The sequence below is a fragment of the Aythya ferina genome, assembly GCF_964211825.1.
Source record: "Aythya ferina genome assembly, chromosome: 4".
Classification (NCBI taxonomy): domain Eukaryota; kingdom Metazoa; phylum Chordata; class Aves; order Anseriformes; family Anatidae; genus Aythya; species Aythya ferina.
The window spans coordinates 40,764,444-40,788,095 of NC_140300.1; the positions used below are offsets into that span (position 1 = coordinate 40,764,444).

The 23,652-nt window shown below is 42.3% G+C and overlaps 1 protein-coding gene across 2 annotated transcripts in view; it reads right to left on the reverse strand.

The window, feature by feature from the left end:
* RNF150 (ring finger protein 150) overlaps positions 1 to 23,652 on the reverse strand; it is a 143,268-nt gene that overhangs the window by 15,157 nt on the left and 104,459 nt on the right. For both annotated transcript variants that reach the window (XM_084516864.1, XM_084516863.1), the window contains one exon: positions 17,968 to 18,178. In XM_084516864.1, coding sequence (XP_084372990.1) covers positions 17,968 to 18,178 — 211 coding nt within the window. The remainder of the gene's footprint in view (positions 1 to 17,967; positions 18,179 to 23,652) is intronic.

A 23,652-nucleotide genomic window follows, 5' to 3' on the forward strand; every position in this document is an offset into this window, starting at 1 on the left:
TTAGGAGTCAACACTTTGATTTGTCTTCTGCCTATAAGAAACTGGCTGACATTTTGGGAACTCTTGATCAGCTGTCTCAGGGGGGAGCTGCCAGCCCTCTTTGTGGTACAATGAACATGCCTCTTCCAAGTATGGCATGAGAAAACCTAGAATTTTTGCTTCTGGTATGCTTTCCTCTTCCTCCTTACTCTTACGGGTCATGCTCATTATGTTCCTGCCCTTGGACCAGCAGGGAAACTCCTTCTGTGGCCTAGTTACCGCAATATCATTTTCTCTCTCCCCATGCCTTGGGTCTTTCCTCTTGTCGCTTGGAAACTCAGTCAAAATATAATAAGAGAAATTATCTGAATAGTTGATGCAGTCATCACACTAAAGTCCCTTGCACTGCCCTCTATTCTCTCATACCAGCTAATCCCCATGTTTGATTGCCAGACAAGACCCATGCTGCTTCCTTTGCAGCAGGGTGTCCAGCCTCTTAAACCTTTTTCAAAGCTGCTTTTCCCTTCCTCCTTGAACCTTCCTGCTGTCTGGAAGGTGAGAGCAGCAGTGGGATGCTGCTGCACGCCCTTCTTACCATTTACCACCAGACACTGTCAGTGCCAACATGCCACACCAGCTGTAACACTGGTCAGGAGAGCATGTTCATCTGATGACCACGGTAAATCTTAGAAATAAATGTTAAAAATAATTATTATTTAGAACACATGAAATTATTCAGGCATTGATTCAAAATCAGAAAATAAGATCTCTCATAAAAAAGATTCAGAAATACCAAAGAACTGTGCTGCAACCACATGGCAGTTTTGATCTTAAGGACCTTAGTGATTTAAAGGTTTTCAATCGTGAAAGATTTTAGCTGCTTTTGGTAACATCCTGACATCTCCTACACTTCTCTAAGAATCTTAAGAAACATTAAATTAAATTTTCCATTTCACGTTAAACAAAAAGCCTAATTCAACTCTTGACCAAATTACAATAAGTCTCTTAGGCCCAGACTGAACTATACTCCCTATTATCACACACTCCCAAGCACTGCTATGAATACATCATGTGCAGGCATTATTCTTTGTTCATTTCTGTTACTCTTCTGTTTCATTTCTCTGCATGCAGACCTAGTTTCTGAGGTAGCTGAACTATAGCTTTGTGTACCGGCAGCATGGCAGATCTGAGCAGCGAGGCCCGGCTCCCCTGCCTTAGTTTTCCCTCCTGACATCTACCCTGAAGTCAGCCCTGCCATTCCTTTGGTTGGCCAGGAAGTTAATTTACAAAAAATGGCTGAAAAATAACTTAAAGAAAGGTTTTCTAGGTTAGCAGCTGAAGAGGCTGGATCAGTCACAGGGCAAGTATTGCAGCCAACTTCAGGAGAGACGCATCCTGAGGTAGAGACAGGAAGGGGTGCTCCCTGCCTTTCAACATCTGCAGGCTGTCCCTGCTGCACCACGATGCTGAACCTATAAACTGCCAGGTGAGCCCTGGAGACCACTTTATTACTTCGTTTCTTGGCAGCTGCTGAATGACCAGGGCTCCTCGGTGATGCAAAACAAACAGCATTAAGTGATGAAGTTAAAAATGATCATGCTTGTTCATGTCAATAGGACGTAAGAAATATTGCAAGGACTTTTTCAGTAGCTGAGAAGTGTGTAACACCAGCACGTGTTACATGCTCTACGGCCTATTGGCAGGCTGGCATAATAAAGGGACGTTACATACAAGAAGCATAATCACACAATCTAACTGTATATCACAGTTTCCGTGGGCTATATACTGGTGACTGCTGCTGTCACTGAACTTTTCTGTTTATATTTTAAGAGCACATGTCAGCAGTGCACTCTGCTTCCTGCAAGCCTGAAAGCAGAAGGAAATTACAGTCTGACTCAGACGCATAATGCACTAGATTCAATGAACAAGCACCTAATGGTAAGAGAAACTTCAGTTCTGTTCTTTTCTTAACGAGCACAAGGAGGAAACATCCTTTCAGAATGATATAGAGACATCCTGGCCAACGCCACACAAATCCCACACCACAGAGGTATTGCAGTCCCCCCAGGCACAATACAACATCAAAGCAGAAGGCTCACTGTGAGCTAGGGGTTTCCAAAACCTTTTTCTTGGTCTGATCGTGACCTCTCCTTGGGGAACTCCTTGGCAGCTGTGGCTGCACAGAGCTGAGGTCGTTCCTTCTCATTGCTGGTCCCTACTGAGCACACCTGCACAGCAGCTCTGCTGTGCTCTGCTGCTCTGTGCCCTGCTCCTGGCTGGAAGGAGTGAGGGAAGGGATGCTCGCCCCACGGGCACCCTCCTCCCTGCTGCAGCAGCTGAAGAGCCTGTCCCAGAGCACCTGTAGAGATGGATGTTGGCTGGGGCTCCGCAGCATCTGCTGGTCCAGATGGACCTGGGGGAAATTGCAGCCTATTGCTACGAGCTGTGCCCAATGGTTTCGGCACTGCTGGATCCTGCAAAGACAGCCAGAGCCATGGCACGCCTGGGAATGCCACCTCTGGCACTCAGGGGAACGCGTGAAGCAGGGTTTAGTGCCTGGAGAAGCAAACCAAAGGCACAAGACTACGGCATCAAAGGGGGCCTGCAGAGCCAGATCTGGTGAGGCTGTTTTAAGCCAGATCAGTTTATTGCAGCTTTTCTTCAAGGACGCCAGAAGCTTCTCACTCTCACTTCAGCTCATGTACAAGGTGGCTACTAGCCAGCAAAAATCTGCATGGGGGCAATTAATTGTGAGAACCTGTTGTCAAACGTAGGCTGCTGTGACAAGCAGAAAAAAAACCATTTCTGCTTAATCACCACGAACTGCTTCCTCAACAACAAGTATGCACACAGCTGTAAGAGAAAACAACAGCTTGCTTTAAAGTGAACTCCTGTTAATTCTTGAATGAGGGGGTTCAACAAGCTCATGTGAGTCTGGCTGAGCTTGCTCACCATGGCATCACGTGTGCAATTTTCAAATCTGCCTCTTTAAATACCATTTACTGCATAAGCTCTCCAAAACGTGAGGCCACTAGCAAACCATCACACTGATGAATCATAGACTGAACTTTCAAGAGCAGTTACAACAAACAGCCCTGTGCAAAGGCATCACAAAAATGGCTGTGCATGTATATTAGAAGATTTAATGAGAAAACACACACAAGGAGATTGCTGAAAAGCCCAGCGGTGGTGGGGTTACTTGAACAAAATGCATGCACATCATCTTTCCTACTGTCTCTCCTGCCTTCTTTCCAACAGGTTCCACCTGGGATCTCAGGACATTTCCAGGATAAAGGGACAAGTCATTACCCCAGCACTTCTCAGGCTCTTGAATTTTGTGTGTGTCAGTACAGATTGCTTTCTCACCATCCATGTTGGTGATGATGATCCTTGGCTGAAATTTCAATCCATTAGAAACGTCCATAATAAAAACTCCACCCAGGGATGTCTTCTCATTAAATATGAAAAAATCCACATGGTAATGAAGGCAAAAGAGAAAAAAAAGCACCAACAAAACACAGTCATGGTGGAAGAACCAATGTATGGGATGTCATCTTTACTCCTACGCAAAATACAGCTTTTAGCAGTGTAAGTTGTACCTTAAGGGGAAAGAGTCTTCTTTCCTGCCTAGTATAAGGGAACAACACGCCTGAGAATGGGGCTGGCTCTGCTGCAGCAACAGCTCCAGTGCCTAAGGCAGGGCACAGCTGTGGGACTGCTCTGCCTGCCAAGTCTGGGCAGATTAGGATGGCATTCAGTGGGCATCTGCCCACAAGGTCCAGCACCTCTGCCTACCCAAGGGCTGCCAACAAACAGCAGACACACACAGGGACTGTAACGTTTTGTGTCACGCTTCCTCTGCTGCTGCCTTTTCCTCTGACACCACGCAGTGAAAGCAGTGTTTTGCCTTCCACCAGCCACACGTGGACTTGCAGGATTTGACCATCTCCAGTCCCCACCATGTGCTCATGCCCCTGTAGGACTGTCAGACACATGCCCCCAAAACACTGGGACACATTTGACCAAAGTATTTTGCTCAGGTTAAAGATCAATTCTGTAAGTCCATAAAAATGGAGAACACATCACAGGAACAGCACAACAACCCAGTGAAAATATGTTCTTGAACTCTACAGGACAGTCTAACCTGATTTGAATTGGACAGCTCAATTATATGTTTTGTTAGAGGCCATGGCTTATCTACTTACTGTAGCTCAAAAGATAAACATTGATTTAAGTGCACTTTGGCTGTGCAAGAAATCTCTTGAGAAAAAAACAGAACAGAACCATGGAGCCTCAACTGCACAGTGTCTCGGTGACTCTGTAAGAGGTCCCCTGTCTAAAAGCAATGAGAGCGCTTTCCAGTCTCACCAGCTTCAGAGAGTGGTTGAGGTTGGGAGGACCTCTGGAGGGTGTCTGGCCCAGCTCCCTGCCCCACCATGTGCTGGAAGACGTAGTCATTTCTGAAGACAGGGCATCAGCAGGAATGCCACGTCCTGCAGCTAGCTCTGATACAGGCATTGGAACAAATTAAGAACCTGAACAGACGACTACAGCCATACCCCACAGCTGTACTATTTCTGCAATGCTGCGGTGGGCTCACAGGTAAACAGACGTTCTTCTGAATACATGGGGAGGCCAATCCAATTGATTAACCAAGTGCTTTTGCCTGCATAGAACACTAAAGAATTAATAGGATGATCGATTAAATAAAACATGAACATTCAGCCTTCCATACAGAAGAAACAATTTCATCCATTTATATGTGCATTCTTAATGAAGAAAAATAACGTGACAAGCAAAAGTGTCAGCCCTTAATTTCATTTAAATTGCAGTAGTTTTTTTAAAAATAAATTCTAGATGTTTTCAAAGTAACATATTCTTCTAATTTGAATTTCCTTCCTACAAGTTTCTTACAGCCTTTATACACTTTTGAGGCCCTAAGGACTACTTAAATACTCCACCAGAAAGCTTTAATATTCAGTTTCACAGAATCCTTAGATAGGGAAATTTTACCCTAACTGAGAACAGTCTAAGCTTCATTTCTAGTGCGCTGTGTTCAGATGCATTCTTGATAGGTGCATGTATCCCGTCCTCCCTTGTGCACACACGGAGAGCACAGCCCTGTCCTTCACTGAACACTGGCAAATACTGCAGATGAGTCAGTACCAACTGCTGGAGCTTCCATAAATGTCTCCTTTAAAGCAATGTGAAATGCTTCACTGCTTTCAGATTTTTCATCTTCTCTGGAGTCTAAGTGACGATGTTGTTTTAATAAAATAATAGCAAGAAAGGGCAGATAGCACAGAAATCATGCTTCAAAACAGCTACAGTAGAACAACTTTTTTTTTTTTTTTTTTTTTTTTTTAATGTGGAATATTTCTCTTAACTTAAAGACGAAGCCTTCGGAGACTTACTCTGCAAGGGACGTCCTGGGTAGTTGAGCCTACTCTCCACTATTGTAGTGGCTGCACAATATAATCCCTTTCAGATTTGCTAGGAATTAGTATCATTCACTGTATGAGCTCCCCAGCCTCTTACTTCATCTCTTTGTCAGTGCAGAACTGCAGCCAGATGTCAGTTAAAAGCTATCACACCTACTTTTCAAAAGAACCCGTCATGTAACATCAACCCACAGAGATTAAACTTTTTTTTTTTTTTTACATCCTCTGATGACAGATGAGTTCAGCTGCTAACACTCCTTTCTTTTAAACCTCACAAACCTATCAAACCCTGAAACACATATTAGATTCTGGTGTAATTATACAGTTTTTGAACAGAAATTATTCCAGCTCTGATCCTTCCTGCTGCCTACTCAATAGCTTTGCTATCAGCAAGTTTCCACCCATGGCTGTGGCCGTCTCTGCTCTGACTGAGAACTGAATTTGACCCTGGTCACAGACCGCATTCTCCCCAACAAAATGTGAACTTTTGCACTCCATACTTCCCAAAACGAGAGCTTTCCACTGTTCAGATGGTTTACATACCATGAAGGTCCCTGTGTGCCACAGGGCACTTGTAAGCAGTATGTGACTTGTGCCAGGCCGTGGGCTGCCACTTAGCATGGGATGCAAAATGGCTCAAATTGTTGTGGACACCTATGGACTGACAGGCAGGGTATGACACTCTCAGCGGTGGTTTAATCTATAAATCTTGTATAACTGAGACTGAGTACTAGTAGGATGAGAATAGTAGACTTACATAGCTGAAAACAGTCCAGAGTATCCAGCAGAAATGCTTGCCAGGACTGCCTGTCAGCCTAAATAATTGAATCTCATTTAATTTGTATATACAGAGCTGTCTTTGGAAGAAATGTGGCTCTTTCCATTAGTTTAGGAATCAGGAAAAAAAAGGTATGGAGACTGTATCAAACCTACTATTTTTGGACAAGTAAAATCTAAGGCCTGTCGTGTCTCCTTTACGGTGCTTTCACAGTTTGCTTATAGGATTTAGCAATATTTTTGATGTAACCAAAAGCATTCTATAAGGAAAGAAAACCAAGCATATTTAAATTCATCACAGGCACATGAAGCGTGGATTAAAATATGGCTAAGAGATGTAGAGAACCACCATCTACTTGGAAAAGAAACATCCAAAACGTTCTCTTCTCTTAGCATGGTTAGTGTACCAGATAACATCCCGACAAGCTAGGCTGTGTATATTAATGCACTTTCATATAAAAGTGTACGAGTACAGAACAACAACTGAGAAAAGTGTTCATAAAGAAAAAGGTCAACAGTTTCATTTCTTTGACAACATGTTTGTTTTTTCCTATAAAAAAATAAATCTTTGATCTGCCAGGCCAGGCCTGCTATATTCGAATCTTGTCTGAAAATGCATCCACAAAAAATCACTTATTTAAAGAAAAAAGTCAGCCTTTACATAAACTGAAACCAAACTAACGAGCATATTGAGTTAAAGATTTTTAATTAATTTAATTAACCCCCTTTCTCCTTCCTGCCTATCTCCCTTTCCTAACCCAAATGAGCCTTTACGAACAAGGATATGGCACAATTTAACTTGATCTGACTCCCTGACATGTGTGGCCAACTGTTTTTTCTAATCACCCTGAAGCAAGGGTACAAGCAAACTCCCTCTCCTTTTTCAACCAGCTCCTCTTTGCTTTCCTTGCTCTCCATTCACACAAGTAGCATCACAACAAAGCTAGCTCTGCTTAGCTGCTTCCAAAATGCAAGATGTGACAATTAAAACCCAGAGAGAGGCAACCATGCCAATAAGCAGCAAGACTAACACGATCTCACCCAAATGCCACTAGATCCAGCCTCAAGGGCACCTCAGTCCTGGCACCCAGGTTGACTTGTCAGTGGCCAAGTGTCCCTGAAGGCCTGGGGCTGGCTAGCAGGAAACCCAGTAGGAAAATCAATAGGAAACTGGTCTTAGGTTACATAAACCTAGGGCCATTTAAAATTTTCCTTCAAATAAGCTTGCAGCCACAATGTAGTTTCAGGTGAGCAGCTTCTGGCATCAGAACCCTCCTTCCTTGTTTTCATCATGGATTTTTACTGAAATGCTCAAGAGAACAAGAAAAAGGCCAAGACAGAGACATCCATTTCTGGAGTTTCTTCTTTGACCAGTGGAAGGGAAGGTCAATTTAAGTTCTGACAAATTGCAGCTGGAATATTACAATAAAATACGGTCATCAGGTCACTTGGAGATCAAGACCTCCCTAACTCTTCACAAGTACATCTTCAAATTGGAACAGAGCAATTTTCAAACGCTGTTTCCCTGTATGAACATATTTTGTCCATTTCGATCTTGCTGTGAATATATACTCCTATTCCAGCTTCTTTTGAGTTGTGAGAGTTCACACTCTTCAGAGATGTAGAAGAGATACGCACTGATAGGTACCAGGAAAAGTTAAAATACCAAAGCTGTCTTAAAACCTGGAAACCAACCATAGAACTTCAAAGAATTCAAATGCCTCTGCACTGATTCATTAGTTCTCTTGGGAACACTACTGCAATCAGAGTCAACATTTCATGAAATTAAGTTCAGTTTTAACCCCTTCTGCCCTTCTTTTCCATCCAAATTCTTCAATTTCAACTCCACTCTTCCAGTGGTGGTTCCAGAAGACTATTTAGACCTTGGGAGTTTTGTTTTGTAAACTAAAGGTAAAATATTGTGACATTATTTACGTAGTCTGAAAAGAGGACTGGTAGAAGCTGAATATGAATTTACAGTGTATTTTCTGTTTCTCCAAGAAAAGTGAACTTGCATGTTTCAATCATAATCACAAAGAAACTTTAGGATTCATTTAAGAAAGACAGAAGAAAAAATTACTGCACACAACGTAATTGTTTCCACCCTGTGGAATATGCAGCCATTATGGTAGTTTAACAAGGCACTTTTGAGGGTGAACAACTGAAAATATAGTCTTCCTATCACAGCTTTTCTGAAAAAGTGTTTCTTTTAAAGTGTACCTTTAGGCTGCAGGCTGCTCAGCATCTGGGAATGCACATTACATCTCCCAGAGCAGGTTGCAAAGGGTCATTTTTCTAAAGTATCCTACTCTGAGACTATTTTGGCCTTACAGACTGATAGCTTTTCATGCGTAGAAAGACAATTTTCTGGTGCCACTACCTTTTCAAAAAGCAATTATAAAGAAGTAATAAAGTTTAGCGATGTCTCATCTTCAATATCCCTTGCACATGAGGCAAAACCTGAAGCAAGGTTTGTCATATGTACCTGACATCACATTTGGAGGCTGCCTTCCAAAGAAATGTTAGCAGCTGAAAATATTGCCATATTTACCTAACTGCAAAAGGAACTGGCAGATCTGAAACCTTTTTCGGGTGATTTTTTTTTTCACTGAGATGTTGCAATCTAATAAAGCTATTTTAGCTAAGTGCTTTTCATATTCTGCTATGCTTCTCTGACTTTGCTAGTATTATCTTTGTTCTACACATTTTCAATGCATTCTCCCTGAAGGAATATGGCTCTTCACTGTCTTACAGCACTATGGTACCGAGATAGTGGCAAACATAACAGAAATTCACCACAGAGATCTGCAGATAAGTTGTTTTGCACGTTAATATCTGTATTAACATAGGCTCTAATTATTGTCAAAACAGAGTGTATGTTCTTGTCTGCTCTCTGAGTGCCTCAGATAGATATGTTTGATATGAATTACAGTGAAAAGAACAGTCACAGGTCTGCACTTGCAAAAGACAGTCACAATAACATACCGAGTTGAGTGGATATTCCATCATATATTCTGTGGGTACTCTGGAAGCCCAGATATTCATTAATGCAGCTCTGATGCCCCTGTGCACTATGCTGAGTACAGCCTGAGTATATTCCTCAGGATATTGACCTGGTCAGTGGAGTGGCAAAAATGGCATCTAGTTGGGCTAAAAAACAAGTGTGTGGGTCCTATTTTCAGCACCTGAGAATGTGAAGGCCTACCCACCTCCCTCATCTCCCCAGACTCTGAGGCAGGAGAAAATCCATTCCTAATACTCAGGTCAGTAGCTGGGATATTTCCTTTTGGATGTTGGGCTTCGCCTGTTACCTACATTTCTTCTGGTCATTCATGTTCTCCAAGAACACCCATAAGCCAGTTTCTCCACCTGGCCTATCAGTTTCAAAGCACCAGCTTCAGGAGCTATCTTCGGTCAAAATTGCCCATGCCCGGCACAAGAAGATGAGTCAAGTTCCTAAAGATTTAGTGAGAACTCTCTCACCTAGGTGAACTGACTGGTTGCTGGGGTCACCACCCTCAAGCATCTCTGAAGCACCCTGAATTCAGCTGGAATTGGAGGTAAGTAACAAAAGAACGAGCTGTCTCAAAACCACGCTAGGACATGACTGGTCTCCTTCCATGAGCAAATATGACTATCTTTTCTTTTTTGCTGTCCCTACAAGAATCTGGAGAAAACTTAAAGAACATCACTTTTGGATGTTTCTTGCAGGCCAGATATCTCCTGAAAGATTATTTATCTGTCAAACAAAACCACACAGGCACACACACAGCTCTTTCACTTACTCTGTTTCTAAAGGCAACTCATACCTGCTGGTTACAACACATGAAATGCATGTGTAAGCACGCTTGTGATCCCTTAAATGCTTGTGAGAAACCAGATGGTGTCCAGGTGCAAAATGATTTTCTTCCATGTTCACTGACTAGCCTAGATGAATAAGGAGAAAAAAAAAACAAACAAAAAAACAATGCCTAGAAATAGCACAACAGTAGAGCTTTTGCCTGGCTTACTTCTTCATTTGAGTCACCTTCAAACTTGTCGTGACACTATGAGAGTGCTGAAGCTAATGTATGCTCCATTATGAAGCGATGCAAGCAGCATCAAAGATGACTGCGGCAAATACGGCACTACTTTCTACGAGCAACTCCAGTATTTCAGCCTCACGCTTTCACCCTCCCATAGGCACAGCTGGCTTTTCACTGTCATTCTTTCCCCGCTAAATTTATTAGATTTGTTTGCTTTCTGTATGTGCTATTACCCATGAATTTTTCAGAAGTGGCTCCATCCTTTACTATCTGTATATATAATGACTGCTACAGTAGACCCTGACAGGGGCTTCTGGGGTCTGTGCAGTACACTCAAACATTAATTTTGCTTTGCTTATCTGCCTGAAACAACGGCAGCAACCAGCAGGACTGACCCTGGAAGCTTGCCTTTTCTCTGCCTGCCCAGCTACACGGCTGCTGCTTGGTCTGACTTCTTAATTCTTACTTTCAGGTGCTGATCCCAGCTGGTCCCTTGTGTCTCCCATTTGTCTTTGTTCCTGAATTGATCAGAAAAAAGATTGAGAATCTCTGTAGCACATTGTAACTTAAAAAGCTCTTCCTGATGACTTCAGTGGAGGCTTTTGTGTAAAAACTGATGAGAACAAAAACTCCACAGACATTAGAGATGTGAGATTGAATCCCAAATAATCAAGCAGCTTGCAAGTAAAATGCCGAACATCTCTTGCAAGGCAAGGCTTTCATTCTCCAAGAATAAATCAAAGAGAACAACTAGTATTAAGTCATCTCTCTGCAGTTCAGATTTGTATTTGACTCTACATTGTTTGTCGATTTTTCTTTAAACACGTTGTTGTTCAATGCTTTATCTAGATGCCTGCCTGAGACAGTAAAGTATAAATAAAGACGTAAGCTACCTCACCCTGATCCCAGCCCTCAGATCCCCTTTTCCCCTGTACATATATAATGCACGAGCAGAACAATTGGAAATGGTATTTCTAGGGACATATTTGTGTGCCATCACAATTTTTACAATGGCACTTTTCCTTACTAATTGAGTTTCATCATAATAGATAATAAATCCCTTATGTCTTTCATATTCAGAGACTATTAACAAGATGCTTGTACACTCTGGTGTGATTATTCAAATGAAATTTGAAACTTCTTGTTTACTTTGCCTATTTGTTTATTCTGATTTCTGGGCAAAACAGACAGCTGTGTAGGGTCTAGCTGTACTTCTGAGATGCTGAGCTTGTTTTTGGCAATAGCATTATTATAGCTGGCTTATTCGGACCTCTCTTCTCTTGTACTCCACATTTCTTTCCTCCCGTTGTACTGGCACAACTACTTCTGCGTCAGGGAACTGATCCAAATGGAAAATAACCCAGGAAAAAAAGGTTAGCTTCTGGATTGGGCTCGCAACATAGCCGCACAGCAGAAGGGTAACACAGAGGCAGGAATAAGTAATCTGTGACAGAGAGAGGCAAGCTGGTAGCTGCCACAGCAATGGTATGCAGAGACATATAAATGGGAGCCTTCACTACTGCAGTACGTTATTTATTTCTTAGGCTCCCCAGCCTTGGCTGCATGGCTGCCACAGAACTGTTTTTGCGATGATTTAAAAACTTGTTGCCCCAGAATTTCATAGACCTCACGATGGGATGCTGATTTTTCTCACAATTATGTCTAAAGCACTAGGCAAAGACCATCACCCTCTTCCAGAAACCAAGTCTAGGCCAGCATCTTCCTCTACCGCTGCCCCGTGGCTTTCTGCAGGAGAGAAGCACAAGTCTTGTAGGCTGAGATGGAGTCACTATCACATGTACTTACTGTACACCCTGATAACGCCACAGGGACAGCTCAGCGTGTTTAAGGGGAATAAGACACATTTGATAAAAAACATAGTTTCCTGCTTGCTCTATATCCAATGACAATGCATATAGCAGATGTGAAACAGAAAACCAAACAAAAAACACCAACAATGAAAAAAAAAGATTTTAAATTGGTCCTTGTTTCACAGCACTTTGAACATCTTTCTGCTATTTGCTGTACAGAAACACTTTGAATTTCATGTCTCAACATATGGAAAAGAAGAGCAGTTTTATAACCAAAAAACTATCCACTCACACAGCCTAGCAGGAGCCTTTAAGGTATACGTAACAATGCAGGAAACATTTTTAATGCCTGCTATGTTTCAACCAGTGACCCTTTCAAACCACTGCTGGCCTTCCAAACCACCAGTGCTATGCTGGCACTGGTGCGAGTCTCAAAATGAATGTGGGACCTCAGCTCACTGGAATTTTCAGTCCATGATAACTATGTAGTGCAACATCCGCACAAGCTTTTAATAGAGCCACCAGGACTTATGTCATACCTCAGACACATGGGACCCAATCTGCTCAGTCTTTAACTAGGTCCCACCAGTATTCTGTCTCCAGGACCATGTTAGGTGCTAATGCAAGTGTTAATAACTTTCCGTATTAACTACTGTCTAGGGACTTTTCCCACCTTTTCCTCCCCCTTTACTTCTGCTTAAAAAAACCCCTATTAATAGCAAAGAAGAACAGTCAAGTGGTGACAAGACAACAGTGGATCAGACTCTTATCATGCACTTTCATCCTCTTCCAAAGGTTGATTATTCTTCACAAAGACATTTTAGACATACACAGATCAAAATAATTACTTGAGAAGCTATATTAATAGATTTAATGAAGAGCTATCGAAGACACTTGAAAGTGTCCTAACAGTCATGACAAGCTACTTGTTGGCAGGGTTTTAAGGAAGGAACAAAATGGGAGGCAGAAAAGGAACTGCTGATATTCCCTGGACTGCCAATGCTGTTCTACAGCCTGCCAAACTCAGCAGACTTTGCAGGTAATGAGACACCTTTGGGGAGAGTTTGTGGTTTTTCATATTAAAACCTCTGCCCATCTTTGCAGTAGAATTATTTATGACTTTTACTCCAGCTACAGAGATAGTACTGGTGGGATTTCTGAGGCCTCATGCAGTAATGACAGGACATCACACTGAAGAGAGGATAAAAGCTTGTCTAAATTGAAAATCTAGGGGTATTTACCAACACAGAGCAAAGACTCAGTCAGTGCCTATTATCTACTGCAGAGATTACAAAATACTACATGGACTGAGGGACATTAATGATCATAGATGCTATAAAAGATTAAAAAAAATCTACTTTTTCTCTTGCAAGCATCACACAACTTTTAAAGCATTTAGACGCTACTTTCCCAGTGAACTACATTTTTAAACCATATCATTCAACCCCGGCTGAGCCTGACCCAAATAATATTGCTAAGTATCAAATCCCAAATCCACCTTCCACTCTGCCAAAGCTGGTGCAGCTCAGAACTTCTCAAGTTCAGACCTTAGCCAAGTTAAGCCTTAGTCTAGCTCACACTCACGATGTCTGTAAAGCAGGAAATTCCACCCGTGCTGGATTTTTCAAAGATGTCATATTGACATTTTGTATAACTCAGTACTAAAAAATTGGGCAGCACAAATTGCTATGATGCATTACTGGGGAAAAATATTATCTTCTTTCGTACCATTTTGAAAGTTGAAAATTAATAGACTCATAGAATCATCAAATGGTTTGAGTTGGAAGGGACCTTATACACCATCCAGTTCTATCTCCCCTGCCATGGGCAGGGACACCTCCCACCAGACCAGGTTGCTCAAAGCCCACCCAGCCTGGCCTTGAACACCTGCAGGGATGGGGCATCCACAGCCTGTGCCAGGGCCTCACCCTCACAGTAAAGAACTTCTTCCTTATACATCATCTATGTCTACCTTCTTTTAGTTTAAAACCATTATCCCTTGTCCTGTTACTACATACCCAAGGGTCTCTCTCCATCTTTCTTGTAGGTGCCCTTTATATAGTGAAAGGCTGCAAGAAGTTCTCCCCAGTCTTCTTTTCTCTAGGCCAAACAACCATAACTCTCTCAGCCTCTCTCCATAGGAGAGGTGTTCCAGCCCTCTGGTAATTTTTGTTGCCCTCCTCTGGACCTGCTCTAATAGGTCAAAGCAGGAAACTCTGCTGAGATGAACTCTTATGTATTTCACTCATTTTTTCATGCTCCTTTTTTCCCCCCAATTCCAGTTTTTCATTTTTCCCATCCATCCATTTTCAGCAACTGATTACAGAAATACCACATTTTAAGACGCTATCCCAGGATCCTGCATGAAATCCCACCACAAGGCAGTCACTAAGACTACGTACTGAACAGCCTTTGGCCTGTAGACATGCCCATGAGGGCTTGGATCTCGGTAGAAGCCAGCTGAGAGGTACTGCTTGTCCATTTTTTTAGTGCTCAGTGCTATTACACAGGAGAAGCTTGGTTTAGCAATGAACCCTAGGGACAGGCCCCCCCCACGTGAAGACCATCCAGATGTTTGCAGCACACCACATTGCCAAGGGTCCTTTGGAAGCCATCATCTGTTCAGGAGCACGGGGAGAAAAAGGGAGGGAGAGAAGAGGAAATATCTGCTGGGCACACTCACAGACATAAAAAGAAAAGCACCGTCTGAGTTCCAGAAATGAAAAACCGTTCCCACTGAAGTAGGTGGGAGCTTTGCCACCAGATTTCAATGGAGACAGAATTTCACCCGATGTGAACAGTATTCTGAAAATATCCTCCCTCCGGACACACTGTGGGAGCCCTTCTGGCTCTGAATGCTCGCTGGAAAGGGAAATTAAAACCAAACCAAGAAAACAATACCAGAATGATTAATCAACAAACCAAAAGGATGCAACAGCAATTAAGCAAAAAGTATTGCAGAAATGGGTGGGAAGAGGCAGCAAGTCCCTTATATCATGGACCACTGAACTTTGCCAGGAAAAAGAAGGGATGCAAAGATGGGTGTTTGTGGTGCTGGGCACAGGCTGCCACGTCAAGACTGCATGGGAGGCAGTCTACAGAGATTCAGAAACGAGGGAAAAAAAATTAGCACAGATTCAGCCTTGGAGTATGTTTCTGTCACCAATGCTATGTAAAGAGGCCAGAATCTAGTAACTTCAGCAAAAATTCCTAGGAGCAATCAGCATCAGCACGTATGAATTCCCAGGCAGGATAGTTCACAGAAAGGGCATGCTTAGCAAGCTCTGCACTTGTGTAACTATGAGGATTCTGGAAATAAGAAATACAAAGCCTGAATACAATATGCAGCCGCAATGCTTATTAGGTCCCAACTATATGACAGCGATGACCCAGCTATTTAGGCTACAGCTGCCCTCTGATTTAGTTAGTATTTGGTTTCATACCACAACTAGATGGTGGTTCTGGATGCTCGCTTTCACTGGCTTAGAGTTCAGGCTGCCTGAGATGCTAAGCTCTACTTTTCAGAGTGCCTGAACAGCCTCAAAGCCACATATGCCAGCTAGAGGTACAAATTCCCAGAACTGATGGTTGGAAGCTGGGGGCTGATTCCAAGGAGCTCATCTTTACTGTGAGCTCCACTACAAAAAGAGACCAAATGGCTCTGTTGCTGGGAACTACTGCAAATTGCACCACTTTGGATGTGGTGATGACAGCATGTAAACTTCCACACCTACAACTGACTGATATTCAAGTTCTGTATTCCACTGTGAGATGAGAAATCCAGACGAAGATTCCTGGCTACAACATACCAATGATGTGTGAGTGAGCTCTGGGAGCTCTGTGGTTTGTTGCCTCATTACCTGAGCGTAGGGACAGACCCTCTGGCCTTGGTGCAAGTTTCTCATCCATGGACTCTGCTGTCAGCCCTCAGGATTGCCTGGTGTTAGGGACTGTTGCCCAGTGTCATCAAAGGCAAGGAAAAAAGGGAGGGCACGAAGGCAAAATAAAGCATCTGTAGCCCTGTTGTGCTCCTCTGGCTCAAAGCAACTTTTTCAACCAGTTACTTAGCTGGCAACATGGAAAATGAAGAACAAATGTGTTTGGACGGACACTAACACTTTTGCAAACTCTCAAAACAAACCTGGAGGGGGAGAGCACGGCTGGAGAGTTACTGAGCCCTTGTGTTCCCTGGCTGCCTCAACACCATTGTTACCACTGACGACAAACCAAAAGAACTGCTTCTTGACATGCCAAGATCCTGGGATGAAAGGCATGAACTGCCCCTAACGTTGGACTTTAGACCGGGCTGCTGGCTTTTCTCAATTTGGGACATACAGCTGCGGGTGTAAAGGACACACCATGGCCTTTCTTCCCTACCTCAGTACTGGACCTCGTAAAGAACAGTGGGACAAGGGTAGTTATCTGCCAGGGGAGCTGCTGGCCTCAGGAACATTGGGACCAGAGTCTATCTCAGCCTTTAGTAGCATTGTGGCAAAATCTTTCTCTCACAGTTTAAATCAGCCTCAAATGTATTTAAAAACAATTACTGGAAGGAACAAAATAACATCTTGTTTTGAACAGCCCTTGCCAGCACCCAAGGAGGCTTGAGAAAGTCATATCCCACCAGCTGACAGGCTGGCCACAGATCACAGCTGGGTCTATAACCTTGTTGCTCACACCCTTTGCTGGATCCAATATTTTGACCATAAAAGGACCCAAACTGAAACAAGTACCTAATCCACAAAAGACGAGTTTAAAAATCCACTCCTGGGTCACTTATGCCTAAGGTCACAAGTCCGGTATTTCCAGAAGTTATTTTCACTGCCATGACAGTGGCTGCAACATGAAGGAAAATATGATCATTTCAGCCTAGCCCTCTCATGTCTCTCCAATCTTTTACACATCACATTTTTTTTGGTGTCACACCCAGAGTCGGAGTAGTACGTAAAAATGCTTGAAAGTATTGTTTTTTTTCCAGGAGCTGTGTTGGTTACATATACAAGCCTGTATTTTATCACACTCTCCTACCTCCCTTCAAGTATATCTGATGATTTTCTACAATATTCTTGTCAATACTAATGCACCAACCGGTATCAAACAGATATGTATTTTCTACTGATCTGCTATTTTACCTAAAAGCGAGAATTTTAAACAATCCTCACTCAAAACAACTGACAACCATTCTTTTCAAACTGTCAGAAGTAGATTTTCAACAATGAACATCAGAAACATTAGAAACAGAGCCATGTAGACATTTTGAGGGTTACTAGCTCAAATGGCACCTCTTGAACAAGCAAAAACTACACTGAAAACCTCCAAATTTCTCCTTTTTAGTACAAATCGGCAGCATTATGTCACCATACTCAAGTTTTCAAGTACAGGACCATCAATCTTTATGAAATGAGAAATTCAAGTATGAATAAATAATCAGACAAGCTTCAGCTGGCGTAAGAAGATAAAGAGAAAGGCAAGAACAGAATTCAACATTCTTTTTTTCTTGACCAAAGGCAGTGGAAGTGATTGCTGAGTTTACTATTTATTTTATCATATGCAGGTAATAAATTCCATATGGTCATGTAGCCCGGTGAAGAAAGGCAGGCCAAAGGACATGTAAACAATACCTGAAGGTGACCATAACTTTGTACTTCTTTGTACTGAATGAAATAGCTTGTTCTTCTGTCCATGTGGGGCACTCCAACTAGAGTTTGTTATCCTACACACAGATTCGGACACAGGCTGGGAGTGTTTGCAGTGCAGCAGAATGACAGGGTATTTACATCTACTTACCTTGTAGATTTCCACTTGGCTTAAGGTAAGGTCACTGCTCCAGTAAAAAAGGCCTCAAAGGCCATTTTCCCCCATTAAATATCGGTTTGTGATTCAGGTTTCTAATAATTTCTGTCAGTGCAAATTCTGCCAGAAAGAGGAACTTACTGCTTGTTGTGAAGTTACTCTCCCCAGCCTGGGGAAAGGAGTCTACATCTTGGATGACTTGTAGCACTCCCACAGTCCGCACCGGGGGATCCAGAGCAACAGAGCTCTCGTTCACTGTTATATCGCTGGCTCCTGTTATCTGGTTGGTTGGAGGTCCTCCTATGGATGCTTCCAAGTCCGGAGGTATATCATCCATGCAATCCGCGTTTGGCTAATGGGAAGAGAAAGAAGAAAATTGAGCTTTGATTTTATAAAAACACTTCATTTACTTGCTCCTACTTTTTTAAGCTTTTTCATTTTCTCTTAAACCCACTGCTCCTATTGTCATTTTCTTGATTCCCATGGAACTGCTTATGAACAAGTACTGAAAATGGCAACATAAGATGAATAAACACGCACTGTTTGCTTGCTTAAAACCTATTAATGCAATCTGTTGGAAGAGAGATCCAAAGCATGCATTGGAAATATGCAGTGCTAGACTGTCACTTACAATCTCTAAATATCCTTATTTATACTTCTTAAAGGTTTTGGGAGCATGTAAATTGAAAAAATAGTTCACTTATTGGTATGATCTGCTCAACACAGGCAGATTGCTGAGTCAGATTACAAATGTAAACACAGACAGTAGCTGGAGGGGGATGATTATCATTTATCTCAATATACATTTTATTGAGCTGATATCAGAGCTTTCAGAAATAGGAATTCACGGAACTGCCTGTGGGCGCATCTATGTGTGGGGTGCGAAAATAGAAGCTAAAACTGTTGATAAGACAGTATTTTAACATGAAAAGATCTTTTTCTTTGCTAATGCTGTATTTCCTGCATAAATAAAATGATGAGAAAAGAAACAAACAAACAATATTGGAAAATGGAAGAGTTTTATTTAGATCAGACTCCTTCTCGGTTTGCGATTCAGACATTATGGATACAAGTACTCTGTAATTTCTTCTTTCTTGCAGTTTTATAGTGAACATGACTACCCCTACAGAACGAGCCAAGCTTTTCAAGTCAGGTGCCTGCCTTTCTATTGAGCTTACGGGGAAGCAATGAGAGGGTGTTTTAGTGGGCACCTTTTACACTGCATCCTTAATGTCAAAGCACCTATCTGGGGAGAACACTGAGCATTCAAGTGGGCAGGGAGGACTGTTTGTCCAGCAAGACAACTACAGTCAAGCTGGGTGATTAAGAAGTCAACTAATTTCTACCCCTGATTTCTCTAGGCCTGTTTAAAAGTCTGATGCTCCCCTTCACAGAGCAGTGACTTCTATGGAGCTCCCCATAAACACTGGTGTAAAACAGGAGTAAAAGGTTCTTTTTGCTCTCAGAGGAAACAGATTCTTGTGCCATTATCCCGCACAGCTGGGTCTAGTTCTCCCCAAGGCATGGAGAAAACTTTTTTGCATAACTATTTCAAGATCTGGACTTGAAGTTTTAATGTACCATAACAAAAAGCAAGGATAATTCAGAAACGAGGATACTGTTTGGCAGGTCCAAAATGGCAAAGGGGCATTGCAAGGTTGAGCTACAATGACGTAGATACATTGTTAAGCTAGGAAACATAAATGTATGTTGTTCACATTTATCATTATTGTCCAGGAGTCAGAAGGCTAATCTGGATCAGTCAGTTGGGCTTCCTCTAATTTCAATAGTCTGAGATAATTTTGCTGTGTGATTCATCCCGCCCTATGGTAAGTGCTATGAATTGCCCTTTCTACCTTCCTACTGCTCACCACTAAACAGAGAGGGGCTTAAGCTGCTAGGCTGGAAATCCAGCATCTGGATGGCTAAAGTCAGACGTGATGAACCTGCTCTGTGGATCTGATTTTTACTACATTCAGGTGTCTCACTTGTTAAGGCATTTCTGAAAATTTTCAGAACCTGTCTGTCTCCAACAGCAGCCATCTAGAAAGTAAGCAAAATATACAGCAAAGACATAAACAGAGGCTTAGCTTTAAGCACAAGGGTAATCCCTTTGAACTCTGGAGGTTACCATATGCTTGCATTTTTTGCAGAAGTAGGACCTTACTGTGTTTTCTCTTTTCCCATATATTCCCTGTCTGATTGCTGCCATCTCCTGAGTATTTTTTTTACAAATGTTCCTAATGAAAAAGACGTGAACTTTACACAATCCTCATATGACTTGTATCCACAAGCTGAAGTTTGGGATAAAAATTACAATTGCCATTGTCTGGCTCCAACCTAATCCCCAGGCAGCGAGAGCTCCTCACAACCGGGATAAAGGCACATCCAGCTACACGTGACTTTAATGAAACCCACCAAACTTGTACTTTTCTGAGTGAAAACACCAATTATTTATCTATAGGCCTTGGATCCAAATCATTCATTAGATCTACCGTTCTTTCCCTCACCCTCAGCTATTATAACAAATGCCTTCAGAATTTCATTTTAAAATTACATTTGACTTTGAGGGCAGTCTATCTTAAAGAAAAAAGACCTGCTTTTTTATTTTGTACTCTAAGAAAAATTATTTTGAATTTTTTTTCAGGGGATCAGTTGTCTGTCCTTTGCTCTGATTCCAGTTATTCCTAGAATGGGGCTTTATCGCTAACTTTTAAATGTTTAAAAATAATTGAAAGCCAAACCAAACATAAAAAAAGATGCTAAAATGACGTTACTTGATATAATTAATCCCTTTACTCCTGAATCATTTTAGTTGGAAAAATATCGCAAATTAGGCAGCATACTATAAAACTAACAATATAAAATACTGATCGAAAAAACTACATTAAGTTTTTTGCTGTCAGGGTGACCCAGATACATTTGCTAAGTTTAATTATATTGGTTTCACTCATTCCCTGCATGTAAGTGCTTTGAGGGCACAATTCCACTAAAGTCAAGGGAAGGCTTTGTATTGACTTCTGAGCGCTTGGCTAAGGCTCTTAGTGAATAGCTTCAAGTCATCCAATCTGCTGCCAAAAATGCAGCTGTCTGCTTATCCAGCAGATATTTGCAGAAAAGAGGGAGAAGCAGAAGGAAACTATTTTATGCGATATGATCTTCCCAAAAGCAATGTAGGTCTTTGAAAGTGAAAGTCACTTGCACTGATAATTCACTTCAAATATTACAGCCAAAAGAGGTAAAGTCTGTGAGCTGGATTCACCAGCACAGAGACGGTGGAAAAGGTTACTCCAAACGTTTGCTGATAGATATTCAGTTAATTATCCTCTGGAGCTGCAGAGTGCCACGGTGAAAGGCTGGGATGTTAGGGTGCTCAGCTACCGTGAAAATCAGTGCAGACAGTTTAGTGCCTTACTGCAGCCTGCAGATCCTGGTTTTAGAGCAGATAATCTGAAGTCGTTGTTACAAATTAAATGGAGAGTTTAGATGTGAAGTGAATTGAAATATTTAGAAATTTCTTTTTTAACCAATCATTTCCTGGAAAATCCCAGGTCTTTCTGCTAAATGAAGCACAATCTATCTACAGTTGCACAAGCCAGCTCTTTAACGAGAACTATAGGACAAGCATTCAGCTGGCAGTAGAAAAACTAATAGTCCTGCTGATGGTAAGATTTCCTCATTCCTCCCATTGTAAAATCTGCAAAGATCCTTGGCAAATTGGTGCTCAAGCTTCCCATCAGAGACTGCTGCCTGCCTAAGGCTTCTTTTCTCTGTGTGGAAATTTCAGCTAAGATGGCTCAGCAAGGCTCAAGAATGTGGTTAGGGAATGGCATTCTGCTTTATCCACTCTACAGAAGCGTTTGCCACCTCTTGCTGAGAAGCCCTAGAGCTTTACAGCTTCTTCCCGGGAAATGTGTTTTCCCACAACAGCCCACTGACATCTGGCTAAATTATGAGCCTCTGAAAAAATCAGTTCATGTGTGCTGATGGAGCCTGGTGGCTTATTAGGGACTGGCAACTGCAGTCTCCAAGGAGAACAGGGCTTTGTGTGGTGCCGGGAAGCTGGCTGTGCCACCAGAAACCACTGCACAGGACCAACACCCTCCCGAGCTGCCCTAAGCTGCTGCCATGGGGCAAGGAGAAGGGTGAGGATGCTCAGTGTCGGTGCAGGTGGAGAAGAGGTCCTGTGAGATGAGCAGGGAGCAGAAGCATGGGCAGTGACACCAGGCAGGAGGGGGCTATGCAGAGAAGCAGCAGGGACAGGAGACAAGGTAGGAGAAGCAGCAGCGGAAGTTAAAGCAGATTTTAAAAAGAGAAAGCAGAGAGAACAGAGCAGGAACTGATAGCAGTACAAGAATTTTAAACCCCCAAGCTACCTGATGCTCTCAGACTCCTGTTCCCTTTGCTGTCATCCAGAGGAAACCCTTGACATGAAGGCTACCATATGTTCCCAGTTCCCATGGACAACCATTCCTACTGTAATTCACCTCAATGGGTAAAGCTAACACGCAGCTCTTCCCTCTCCCTCCCTAACTTTAACCAATGCCTCATGCACGTGGCAGCCAGTATGCTTTCTCCAAATGATGGAGCGGGCTGTTTTCAGTTTGTCATCTTAGAACATGCTAGGAAAATTTTTACAGAAATTAATAAAATAAAATCCTTTGAACAAACTTGGCTAGTGGAACATTAACACTAAAAATCAAACACTTGGATGTTAAGACAGACCAGTGCTGAGGCTGACTCTGAAATCTTAATTTGACCCAGTTGTGTATGTGGGTTACAACACTATCCTTAATTACAAGATCAGCACAGCTATTTCCACTGAATCTCCGTGTGGAAAGTTCGCACTGAGGAAGCAGAATGGATCCCCCTTCTGCCACACAGCACAGAGACAACATCGGGGCTGTGAGAGCTAAAACGAAGGCTGAGGAAACTGAATGATGCTTTAACTCCTAATCATGGCAGTTAGATTCTATACCTGCTGCTACAGAGCTGTTGATGTATAGTAAAGCCAGTCTTGCAAATCAAAACTTCTGCACAATGTCTGTAGGCATGTTTTTCCTCCCCTTGATGTACCCAGCCTCAGACAACCTGTTTGATTTGCATACATGCTTAGCCTTCAGCAGCTGCCAGTTAAGTCTGAGAGCCATATTCTGGATGTAAATACTGATAGATGGTACTAAACTTGCTGGAAGACCTTAACATCTAGACTAGATGATCTCCAGAGGTCCCTTCCAACCTCAGCCATTCTGTGATTCTGCAATCTATTTTACTTTATACAGCTCTCTCATATGTGAGCTGGCATGTCACCATCTGTAACTGGGGCGGGCATTTATAGCACCTGTTCATGTACTGACCAGGGTTTCAGTACTGAACTTCACTAGCACATGGCACGCCTCACGTGCTGTGAGAAGTGACTCACTTCTTCCTGGAGAAGCCCCTGTTCTCTGGTGATAAGTGCTGGTAGGAAACTACAGCAGACAGGACATACACGATCTGGATAGAAACAAGCAACCTAAAAAGATTTATTTTTAACAAGTTCTAACCACACCTAATTGTATCAAGTACAAAGAGCTTAACCATTTCTCTTTTAGCATGGGGTCTGCCACGTGCTTAGTTACCGGTAGACATCTTCCTAATTGGAATTAGTAGCACAGAGCTTGCTACAGATAGACTTTAAGACAAATCTGACAGAAAAGAGATTTGGCTCCCTAAAATGAGCAATTAGCTGTTCTCACCTGGTATATCAGGGAAATTTTTATCTGTAGACCTTCTGCTTCGATATTTGAATCGAGTGTGGAATTAAAAAAACAAAACAAAACAAAC